We start from the raw sequence: 12,814 nt of genomic DNA, 5'->3' as shown, positions 1-12,814 counted from the left end.
TTCTTCCGTACCGTCAAACATTTCGTGGGGTTTCGTTTTTTTTTTCTTTTCTCTCTTCTCAACGTTAGTTTTTGGTCGCTTTTGACACTAGGCCATTTGACTGGCAAAGCTTACCAAAACTATCGAAACCCGCGCCACGCTCGCGCTCGTTTCCTTCTTTGCCTGTGCCTGCGTTTGTCCGGGGAAGAAAGGGTCCGCGATCGTGTGTACCGCGTGTGAAGCTGCGAAGTTTGAGCCGCGGGTAAGGTGTGGAGTTTTGACAGAGGCCTCCAACCTGAATATTTGGACGCGATCGACGACGATCGAGAGAGGTGGAGGGGGAGCACACCATTTTGAGGACTACATAACAAATTATGGTACTATTTAGTAAGTCGAGTTTTTTTCCCTTTGTTTGTTTGTTTGGTTAGGGGTAAAGGGGAGGGGTGGTATCGGGAAGAAGAGAAAGACAACGGCGGCAGCGCAATACAACCCGAAAAAATCAATGAGTGATCCGCGCGATCGACAAGGATCATATGTAATCGGGCTCGTGGCACGACAGGGGCGGCAGACATTAGGGGGCATTGGGTGTATGTGAGGCAGTTCCAAAATTTCAACAATTTCCACACACACATACATCTGTGCTCTGTACAATCGGGCCGGTATTTTTGGTGCTTGACGCGCGTTACAAGACCACCACCAGGTTATCACCTTCCCGATGTAATGGTTTGCTGTAAAAAGGGAGATTTCTGCATCGCAAACGTAGCCGAACTTTAAGGCGAGTTTAAGCCGGAGAGGGCTTATTCTGCATATTTGCAAAGTCAGGCGCAAACTCCGAACGGGGAAGTTAATTGGGAAAATTCACAAGGTGTCAATGTGTGCGAAATGACAATTGGTCGGAAAATGGTCGTTCCCCCCCTTCTGCTGCGCCGCGTGCATTTTGTTGGTGCTGCAGTTTTTTGAACGCTGTTGCTTCACATTTGAATGAGAAGGTGGCTGGCTGGCAGGCTGGCAGGCTGGAAGTTAATTGATATGATTCGCATGTTTCCACCCAACTAACCACCTGCCTACACACATGCACGCGTATGTGTCGCTCGCTAGATGCTTGTATATGTCATTCGAAACAAAGGAAACCCAGCGTCCGCGCTCAACCCCGCACTTGGCGTGTCGCGATCTCGCAGTATTAATCACCGACGGACCGACGCGCGACGATTGCACAGGAGCATAGTTTTGCTTTGCCAGGCTGACCTTGTCAAGAGCGCGGGGCCCGCGCTTTCGTACGTTTTCTTATGTAATGGCCATTTATTTTATTATTCAAGTAAAGTTTTAACGCATTTCGAAGCGGGTTTTTGGGTAGAAGGCTGCACCACCACCACCGCTATTGCTCACCCAATCGTCTGAGGGCCGATGGATTTCGTTTTTCGTCTCTTTATTTGATCGGCTTACTTTTCGGGGCACGGAAAGATATTGAAAAGAGGGGGAGGGGAGGAGGGTGTGGAACCGAAGGGAGATAGTGTTGAAGTATAGCCAATATAATCAAAATGTGTATGTGTGTGGGTATGCGTTTTTTTTTGTTATGTTATTTTGGAAGTTTCGATAGGAATTCCCTCCCCATCAGACGGGGAGAGTTTGTGTTCGGGTTCCAGGGAGATGGAGATCGCTGGACAACCCGACCCCGGGCTTGCTTAATCTACGAAAATAAAACATAACAGAAGGAACAACGACAAGATGCACATAACAACCGCGACTAGTAGTCAACCAACAGATCTAACATAGTGTGTGACCCGCTTCCTCAGGCGAAGTGGATTCGCCCTCATGATAGTGTAAATAAGAAAAGTTGGCACTCATCAAGTTGGTGGCACATTTGCCAGGTGGTGTTTGCCTGTTTCGCGTTCTTTTTTTGTTGTATTTCAAAACACGTGCGTTATATTGCCTTTTTTATAATTGTTGCTTGCAATATGTAATTTTTGTTCTATAATAATGAAAATTTTATGAATTTATGATTGACTTTATTTATGAACAAAATGAACTTTATTTATCCAATTGAAAATCTACCAAGGTTCGTGGGGTAATGTTGGCAACGGAACAGCAACTTGATCTCATTATAACTCCACTCCCACACACACACGACTGAGAGATCAGGGTGATCACCATCATCATCGATCAGTTGGCTGGAACCGAAGGGGGTGGTTCGGCTCGTCTCGAGTGCTCTCCACCCCTCGGGTGATTAAAAAGCATAGGGCGGCAGATAACATGACAACGAAAACTGCAAGCAACCCGCAACCGTTTTGTCAACTACAGTCGCCTCCAACACGCATCGGTTTATTTTTTTTTTTTGAAGTGTGCGCCGCGTAGCGCACATAACTCAACATCGAATTTTCATCGACCCATCTCCCACCGGGCCACCGGACAAACCCTCCCCCGTGTGTACCCGAATTATACACACACACACACACTCTACGGACCAGTCGCGTTGTTTGCGAACTTCGGAACCCCGTGGAAGGTGTCTGATGGTGGGGAGGGCCTTCTCCTCGTGGAGGGGGATTGTCCTCCCCCTTCCCTCTCGCGCTCGGTTTGTTCGCTGTCCCCTATAGCTTCCCTTGTGCTATGTTTCCGCAGCTAATCGCGGGTACGCGCCGTGGGGAAGCTGAAAGTAACGTTTAGAAAACGACTGATTGTCATCGAGTACGGTTCGCGCGCGCGGTCGAGAGTTCGCTCCAACGTATATCTGATAGGCGAGACGAAAACAGAAAAAAAACAACCAAGACCACCGCTGCCCAGTGCCACAGTGCCCTATGGTGGGTGTTTTCCACCATCAAACCGTCGTGCCGTCGTGTAATATTAGGCGTGTTTACAGCCTTCGCGCGTCAACCGGAGAAGAAACAGTCCTCCAAAACCCCAACACTGCGCTCGTATCAGTGGAACTTTACGCGCCCAGCAAGAAGGTGCGCCTCAGTGTGCGGACAATACCGAGTTTGTGGTGTTCTGTTCTCTCTGGGTGTGCAGATAGGTAGGTTTTTCCCACTGCCCGGTGGATAAAAAGAAAAAGCGCGCGTAAAGCGGTTCCTGGGAGGGTTTTTGATTTTTGGGGGGGGAGTTGTTCAGTTTGGTGGGATGATTGGAATTTTCGGTTTGACGGTGCAGAATTGGTTGAATCCATCAGCGATATGCTGTGCTTAGCGATAGTGTGTTTGCATATGGTGATCGCGTTGCAAGTAACGTAAAACTGCATTTTTGGCACTTTGCATGCCGACGAGCCTGGTGGTGCGCTAGAGTGAAACGATGAAACGTGTGTTGGTTTGCGGGGCTGTGTGGCCACAAAATTAGCCCCATTCAGCTGAATGATTCGTTCGGCAAGCGAAGCACGTGTGTTAAGAAACTGTAAAGCGCGCACCCATCGAACTTCACACGTAATAAATGGCAATGAACTTTTGTCCGCGTCAGTCCGAATTGCATTGCATGTGGTAACAGCGCGGTGATATGAAGCTCCCAGCCGGGGACGGAGGATCGTTCTGTTCGTGTGTTGATGTAGTGAAATGTTTGAGCTATGAAAATGATTTGAACAACAGAGAAACACCCAACCCGAAACCTCGAACCCCCCAGCCCCAGGTAGAAACAGGTTCCGCATTGATTCGTATCTGACATCAGCTCCCGTGCGCGTTGTTGTGTCACGATCGGTTTCCCTCGATAGGAGAGTGAACTGGAGTTGCTCCTTACGTGAATTTTTGGTCTATGACAAAACTCAACAAACGGTTACGCAACGTGCCGAACCTAAACACCCGTCCCAGTATCGCACCAGAGTGACAAATGGATGCAAGGAAAACGAAAACGAACGTGCCCCGTTCAGCCCCCCGACGCAGTGTGTGATCTATAGCTCGCAAACAGGGATGATCCATCCACGAGGAACGAGGATTATTCTGCCACATAATGCGTCTGCACCATCACCGTGGCGCAGATTTACCGGATCATCATGTCGCACTATCACAGTGGGATGATGTGCCCTCCCCCCTGCCTATCAGTGCGATGCGATAACAGCGCCCCATGGGTGTGTGTTGATGATGGTGGACGAAGAAGTTGCGGTTAAAAATTTTATGGAAAAATTCCACCCCACTCTCGGGGGGTGCTCGGGTTCCAGCATTTTTGCACGCCGTTATCGCTTTAGGGACGTTCGCAGCCCACTCATCTAGAATGACATTTGTCAAATCGGCAAAAATGTGGGCCAACTCTTCCCGGGCTGAATGATTTTGCCGCCCGACGGGGGCTCCCCGAGGGAGGAGTGACTTTGTAGATATCTCCGATAAGAAGGGGAGCGCTATTACCGTAATAGTGTTGTGGCACACGCGGGCCTCGGGGATCATGACTCACCAAATGCTCGAGTTTTGTCGCGATTACGCACTCCCTTCGCGTAACACACACGAACCGCCCAAGTGAAGATCGAGTATCTAAATGGTGACATGTTTAACTGCTGCTTATTGCCGATGGGGAACCCGGGCACGATCGTTCCAGTGCATCGTTGTTTCCCGCGGTGTGCATTTGTCAGGGCACCGTTTCCGTTTGTCAGAGCTCGTGCCAACGGGTAGCGATCGTCTTTTCTAGTTCATTGAGAGCCCAGTTGAAGGTTTCGCACCTCTCCAGGCTGTGCCTAGGCTTTTAGACGAACCTCGACAGTACAATTTATTTTATTTTACCCTCAAGAGTCGCTCGGGTTTTTTGATAAAGAGCTTAGCGCTAAAGCGTGTTTAATGTAAGCTTACCGCATGTGCACTACATGACGACTTTCCGGCGAAAAATGGGAGCAGCTCAACAAAACGGTTAATCCCCCCCTCCGCCCAAAACAGAAAACAAGATATGAGGGGTAACAGCTCAGTACATAGTCTGGCTGACACCCCAACCATGGCGCACCATATAACATTGGCCGAAAAGTAATAAAAATAAGGTTTAAGCTTTGCTTACAGCGCGTACGTACAGACAATGTGTAGTGTAAAGTGTAGTAAGTTTTGTTTTATAGTGTTTCTGTGAAGTATGTTGAAATAATTTGAGGTTTTTCTTTCAACGGTGAACACACACTTTTTTATTGACTTCATCTTAAGCAATGTTCTCGCGCCGTTCACAATTTATCACATGATTGATTGTGTTGCACACGCTGCCACAGAGACGGTAACATCTTTGTGCTGCGGGTGTAAATTGCAGGTTTTATTAGTATTTGGAAAATTTTCACATAATATCGCATGCAACATTTCATTTAGTAGAAAGGCCTCGGAGCTACAGGAGCGTTCGTGGCGATTGTCAACAGTGCTCTTTTTAAAGAATTTAGTTAGAGCTGTCCTTAATGAATCTTTTGAGAAGAGTCATTCGAATGATTCTTTAGCGAGGAGTCATTCAAATCAGGAATCGACATGTAGGACTCTAGCTGGAGGTAATAAATCTCTTTACTGATTCATGAATCTTAGAGGAATCATGAATCTTGTAAAAAGAGATTTTGATTCATTCAGTGCAAGGATTCATTCTGGTTCAGGAATCTCACTCAGATTCACCGACAATAACCACAAAATATGCAATACTTTAGCAATGTTTTTTGATCACGGATAAAGATTTGTTACTGCAGTTGAATGCCCATTTAGCGAATTGGTAAATTAATTTATTAAAAACATGTTTTTGTAAGTTATCATCTTATTTAGATTTGTTTTACAACTGTTTGATCTGTGCGCTTGAAGATAACGTGCAACAATATTTTCTTATTTGTAGTCGCGTTTTGTGCAGTAAATGAGGAAGAACTCTGGATCCTATGACGAATAAAGCGTATCTGCTCCGGAACTCGAGGGTGCTCAAACTGTCTCACGGCACACGACACAAACCAACGGTTTCAGCGCATCAGCAGGTTATGACATTACAGCAAAAGAGCATTAATTACTTACTCCGATGCGGCTTGCGACGTGATGAGTTAATTGGCATTGAAAATGGAACGGGAAATTGAATCAAAGTCCGCGTCCGCTCGCCTCTGTCCGAGCTGCGAGCGTTCTGACAAAACGATTACATCCACCGATCGTGACCTGGTGAAGCGTATCCAGTGCCGGGCTAGAATTCCGGCATTTTAATATACCGGTTCCTCCCGGCTGTAATGCTCGGCTCGCTTATGTAACGAATCGAGCTTCTACCACCAGTAGGAGAGGGCAGGTGGACTGCTTTTCGTCCAACCGACAGCATGGGTGCGCGTTTTCTAACGCACTCTCAACTACAAATTTCGGCTGATGCGTGTCTATATGTGTTGGGGCAGCGGGCGCGTCATCAACGAAACAGAAAAACGTCACCATTTTCGTGTGTCTCTCGGCGAGAAGAAACCTTGTTCTTGGCTTGGCGGTTCACAACTGACGCACGCACGAACATTTTTAGCTTACATTTTGTGCATTTTGCCCTTTTTGCAGCCGGCGCGCTGGACTATAAATAAAGTGGAAAAAGCCATGTTTCGAATACGAATATAAATCCACTCGCCGGCTAAAGGGTTTCTCTGCCAAGAAGATGGACGCTTTTATTCGGTGCAGTTTTATTCGGTGCATGTAACTGCAGCCGGCCACCGTGTGTAAAACCCGAACGGCGCCGGGTCCGTGCGTCGATATGTCTGGGTTCTAGTTGAACTTTACTTCACAGTTTCGTGACCCCCCCTCCCCCGTTCCGTGAAGGTTCGTGATCGGGGGAGGGAGCAATCGATCGTACGAACCGCCGGGTTTGTAGTGTCACATGAGCACGTGAAATTGAACGAACGTCAGCGCACGGTTTCATGTTCGATGCACTCTCCGTTCGGTGTGTGTGTTCCTTTGCCTAGATCACGAACGGGCGCGAGGGTGGCGTACTGTTGTTCGCATCGCCGCACGTGCAAGCGCAGCATGATGTCATACACTCGCACAGTGGCGCGGGCCAACGGATGCACTCAGCTGTTTCCGCCCGGGCGCGACACACCGTCCGGTTGTTGATGGTTTGGCTTTCTTTTACCCACGTGATGATGCCAACGATTTCGCTTCACAGCGCGGGAAACAACGGTGTTATGCAAGAGAACGAAAATCACTGCGCCTACCTCTCCTCGGTGTGTCGTCTCGCCAACGGTTTATTATCACGCCAGGAGGAGAAGGAAGACGGGGCGTGTACGTGGCCGTCGCGCATGTAAAGCACATTATCCCGTTTTGCCACCACCGAGAACATTTGTGCAGCTAGAATTTGAAATATGATCCACCGACAGCAAGGATTCGTTGGACATGTTGGCGCCTCGCAAAGTTTCATGTTGCGCGCCGGCAGCAAATGAGTTCGACTCATGCAATCGCGAGATTGTTTTTTCTTCCTCCACGCTTCGCTAGCGGTCTGCGTGCCGCTGAAAACAAAACCAGTGTCCTAATTGATATAACTGCATGTAGTACGCAGGAAAGCAAAGCCGCCAACCCGCATGTTAAAGCATTACCGTGAGCCTGTTGCTGCTCCCCGTTCATTTCCTGTGTTTCGAAGGTTTACAGCAAAACAAAGCAAAACAAAAAACGGTTCGGAAACTTATCTGATTATTTCCCGCAGCAAAATAAACCACACTAACTTTGTCCATGCAACCACCACCACGACCACCAACGAAGGCGGGTATCCTTTGTTTTGTGGGTGTGTGTGTTAGTATGTCACGGTACTACGGAAACACTGTAACGGTCATCGATTCTCTAGCCCTCGAAGGCGAACGATATCATCAAACCCCGATCCAGTGAAGACTTCTGCAGCGTTTACCAAACAAAAAAAAACACACAGGACGAATTCGTTCGTTCCGTTCGCTTCGAATGCAAACGCAACGGCAATGTAGGTCACCATCGCTTGGACAGAGCCTCGCTAAACAGTAACGAACTCATTTCAATAGGTGTTTTATTTTCCCGCTTGTGTGCGCGTCAACACGCCTAGAAGCCGTGGCATTTGAGCGCGAGCATCAATATCTCACACCGAGCAGGGAAATGGCTTTCGATTAATAATCGATGTGGGGTGTGTATATTGGGTGACGACGACTAGTGGTCGTGTGTTTTGGGCCGGACGGTGGTAACACCACACAGCAGCATATAAGGGCCCGGTTCGGTGTGTTAACGGCAGAAAATTGTACATCACACCCAATGCAATGCAAGATGGGCTTCACGATATAAGATTGATTTTACGTTTCCCCATGGCCAAGTTACGCCCGACGGTCGGTCGTGCGCGCCGCGCTAGGATGTAATCAAATTATCACATTTTTAATTAATCCATTCCCCCGTTTTTTTTGCTCTGCGATATCGTTTCAGCATTCAGCGGCATTCAAGCGCTGCCCGAGAGCCAAATATCCCGTTCCCGCATCGCCACATCGCTGATCGTATTATAGCCGCCACGTCACAAACCCGCACATACTCACAGAAATGGCCTTAATTATGAAATACATTGACAGTATGCATCACTACATGGACAAATACGGAGGTAAGCTGGCGAAATGGGAGTGCAGGACCCTTTGCAACAACAGGACCTTGCAGGAAACTATTTTGTCAACGATGCGAGTTGCAGGCGGCACGCTCAGAAATACGTGACACACGACGCGGTGTATGATAAACACGAGCCGAGCGCCAACCCCCACAGCAACAGTTCTTGATCAACAGCAAACAAAAGGGTGGCCCTGTATGCCTCATTAAAGCTACCTATGCAAGTGGTGAAACGTGTTGGTGAAGGTGTTTCATACACACCGCGGACACTCCGCGTAGCGCAATGGTGGGCGCCCCTGCGACAAGTGCATTAGAATAATCAAAAGTAATTTAAAACGCATCGTCCGACGTGGGGAGCGTACTGCAATGTGGTTTTGTTTAGTGATTCTGCTCCCCATTGACGATTTAAATATGCATAAGAAAGGAGAGAGGCCACCCCAAGTGGCTGGGAAGGGGCTGAAGCGTGATTTAAAATTCTGCCAAATGCGCACTACGGACGCACTCGCTCGCGGGTTCGAAAGATCGTTCAAATCGATTTGCTTTTCGATTCGCGCCTAGCGCTCGAGAAAGAGCTTCCGGTTAACGCGGTTCGCGGTATCGATTTCCATAACGACGACTCAGTTCACGGCGCGCCAGTTCATGACCCAGAGCTCAGCAAGATGTAGTGCATTCACCTGCGTGTCCCAGCACCTCAATGCGCACTTGCACTGTCGTCGTTGGACTGGTGTAAATAGCGTACTTTCCGCTCGCCCGGGGGGCAACCCGTGTTAATTGGGAGTACAGAAGGACGTCGACCCGCAAGCTCGATCGCACCTACCCCGGAAAGTGCATCGTTGTAATATGCCCCCGGCGGCGGGTGGCGTGAAACGCACAATCATGGAAATAGGCGCAACGCGCGTGCGCACTTTGTTCTATGCCCAATGGAGGCGCATGGTGGTTGAAGTTGAGCTATGCTTTTGTTGCTTCCTCCCTATATCTCGGCTGTGCCATGGCACCTTTTTCTCGAAAGCAATTGATCGATTGATTGTCTTGATTGTCGCGAAGGGATCAATTAACGTTCGCGCGTTCATGCAATCTTTGTTGAGTTTTTTTTTGTGATTAATTTGTCCCTTTTGCTTGCACTTGGACGATGGCAGGGCATGGAAAAGTACCTGACAACCTTCGGCCGGTACCGGTAGATGCATTCATTATCCAAACCGCGTGAGTGGAACGATTCAAAGATGCATGCGATGTCTAACTGGTGCACCGCGCTGTGACGACGTGCATCACAGATGGAGATCTAGCGATGTCATTGACGCACGACTGATTGTAGAATTTATTAACCAGTGGAACTTTTTCCTTTTTGATCGCACGGAGAGAGAGAGAGAAGTTCTGTGCCTTCTGTGCTAATTGAAACGCTAAAGACGTGTAAATGATCGACATCGTTAGCATTGTTGCGAATCACCTGGGATCTTTTTCGTCGTTGGGTAAATTCCAACGTATTCCACACGTAACGCTTCAAAACACACAAAGATACTATTTCCCCTTCGAAAGTAAGTAGCATTCCATGACGTCAAATCTCTCAGTTGTAAATCTCATTATAGTGTTTTGCTATTTAGTGTCACACATCGTTAGCAAACCGTTTCTAAATTGTGGAAAGCCCATTGCAGATGAATATCGATACGAAAAGCATTACTGCCGGTAGATTGCGTGTCTACATTGGATAATGATGAAACAAACATTTGTCGCCCCCATTTGCCATGCAATCGCCGTAAGCACGCACCAATCAAATGATGGTTGGATACGTATCCATCTCGGTGTGTAATCAATGACGCTTTGTTTGTACTGCCGTTTAACACCTCATTTTCTCTTTTTGCCTCGATAATTTCCCGGTGCGTTTCCCGGAACATCGACATTTTGCAAACCGCGACATTTGGAATTCGGTAGCGGCATTCGGTTTGGTGAGCTCTCAAACCCCCGAACTAGGTGGCCCATCATCAACATGCGCGATTCCCACGACCACTCAGCTGAAGGGTTTGAGCATACTCATTAGGGAGTTGGGAATTGTTGCGCTACTCTTTTATCATACATTGTGTCTCCACGTTGACATCAAACTATGGTTCAGTGATCCGTGATTTACTACTATAAATAAAATACTTTAAAAAAACGCATAAAAACAAAGAAATAATCATTAATTGCTTCTCCTCTTTCAGACCCCCGGACGAAAGATTGGCCACTGATGTCGTCGCCGCTCCCAACCCTAGCACTATGTTTAGGATATGTGTACTTAGTCAAAGTAAGTATGCAGACAGTAAGTTTGCTGTAACGAAACTATCGAGGAATAGCATCTCTCCTCACATGTGCCTATATAGCAGCATCGTCTGAGGCTATCCAAACGCAAAGAAATACTCACACAATCTTACTCCTTGCTAAACCTATACAGCGAGCAAACTGAAACAGGATTTCCACACTGAAATATTCAAATTTTGTTCCACATGCATGTGCGAGTTCATATTTCTTGTTTTTTTTTTAAACCTGTGATTTCGCCTGTGGTTCATTTCAGACAATCTGAATAATGAATAGTGGATTTTTCCATGACGCTTTTTTTTCTCAAACCGTATTGCTTATGTATTTTTGGTTTGATATGGCAAGAAAACAAACTTCGCACCATCTCCTAAATTTCTGTTGAAGTTTTACAATTTTTTTCCGTAAAAAATTTCAAGGTAATCAAAGACCCAACCGGTCCACGATATCGTGGTATGGTGAGAGAGGGAAGGAAGGAGGGGGTGATGATGGTTAGGAGATGGGTGTTCGTATCTCGAAACTAAAACTGGTTTACGTGCGATCGACGTTTGATTTTTGATTTCTAAATCGAAAGCCCACGACTTTTTTTCTCTCTTTCTCTCTCCCTTTGTTGTGACCTGTGTTTAAGCAGACAAATTTCTTATAGAGGGAACCCACACGCTGTGTAGGTCAGTCCGATGCAGCTTCACATTGGGCGGTTTCTCAACGTGTACCTATTTCCTCACGCAAAATTGTGAGATGATGCTCCCCGTGCGTTCCTCACTAGCGGTACGAAACAGGTTCATTCATCTTGTCTGCGGACCCGGTTGGTTTAGTGCGGGTGTCGAAAGTCGATGCGGTCGATTTGTGGACAACGCGGCAACCCGGGGTCCTCCACGGCTCTGATCGATATTGTACCAATGCGTCGCTATGATGGCCGTCTGTGAAGCAATGGACAAACAACACGAACACGCGGAGTTCACGGTTGCCACCGGTGCATCCATCCTGCCACTACCAACCCACCTGCCGACGGGTGGACATTAGTGCCTGCTAGTGTTGTCGAAACTATCGAGTCAACCTTTGGAGAACCCCTCTACATTTATTTCTCATATTTATGGAGGGTCGATCGCGCAACGATCATCATGAGCGTGATGTGCGTACGACTCGCTCTCCCATTTTTTTTTGTTGGCCCGCACCTGCACAAACGCAACAGGGTGAACACAGCAAAGTGCGTACCGGAGCGTCGTGAACTAAGACAGGATCGCTTCACGAACAAACTTTAAAACTTCGACCGTTCTTGCATAATGCCACGCGAATGCGAACCATCCGTTACCGGACGGGCAATTTTCGGAATTTCACTTTGCGCCTTACTGTTTAATTTTACCACCTCCCTCAATCGCTCCCACCGATAAATTTTCTTTCTCTGTCGCAATTGATCGATGCTGGCCAAAAAATGGAATCAAATTTCCAATTCCATCATCAGCAGTGCGAAGAGTGGCTTTGCAAAAAAAAAAAAAAGATGGAGGGATAACCTTCAATATGCGTAAGACCAGTGGCCAATGCGTTACAGCCAGTGGCAAATAAAAATGCTTCACCACAAGCATAAGTATAGTTTTAAACCCCTCTCTTACCGACCCGGCTGGTGGTTGATGTTATGCATTTAAAAGTGAAACGAATACTCTCTGCACACGCTAACAACCGGCTGGCTGGTTGCTGCCACCGCCGACGACGCTGCTGCTGCTGCTGCTGGGTCGTGAAAGCATGTCGAAATGGAAAAAAAATCGGTTAAGGTTAGCTTATCTAACATACCTGACCTTAACCGGACCGGATTGTTGTGGACCGGGGGCGGCCACCATTGCTCAAATGCGCGAAGTGCACACGACGACGAAAACGATTATTAAAACCCCTGCCACGTTCCGGAATGCCGAACCGCTTTGACAGCAGGCAGCGGGTTGAAGGCGAGAAACCCCCGCCTGGCGGTGGCAAGGGCCGCTACCACCACCACACCGTTTGAATGCGTTTTAGAACGCGATCATAACGGTAGCGGCGGGTTAATAGCTATTTAATTACCACAAAACCGGGCCATCGTCGTCGATCTTGATGCAGGTTGCAATTTCGCC

At 47.7% G+C, this 12,814-nt stretch overlaps 1 protein-coding gene across 2 annotated transcripts in view; it reads left to right on the top strand.

Moving 5' to 3' along the window:
* Nucleotides 1-12,814, top strand: part of LOC128299386 (elongation of very long chain fatty acids protein AAEL008004) — a 37,515-nt gene that overhangs the window by 16,655 nt on the left and 8,046 nt on the right. For both annotated transcript variants that reach the window (XM_053035339.1, XM_053035340.1), the window contains exons 3-4: nucleotides 8,265-8,433; nucleotides 10,625-10,707. In XM_053035339.1, the coding sequence (XP_052891299.1) occupies nucleotides 8,376-8,433; nucleotides 10,625-10,707 (141 nt within the window). In that variant the 5' untranslated portion in view covers nucleotides 8,265-8,375. The remainder of the gene's footprint in view (nucleotides 1-8,264; nucleotides 8,434-10,624; nucleotides 10,708-12,814) is intronic.

The sequence above is a fragment of the Anopheles moucheti genome, chromosome 2 (assembly GCF_943734755.1).
Source record: "Anopheles moucheti chromosome 2, idAnoMoucSN_F20_07, whole genome shotgun sequence".
Taxonomy (NCBI): Eukaryota; Metazoa; Arthropoda; class Insecta; order Diptera; family Culicidae; genus Anopheles; species Anopheles moucheti.
Note: the sequence above shows the minus strand (reverse complement) of the source record. Positions and strands in the feature narration are given on the sequence as shown.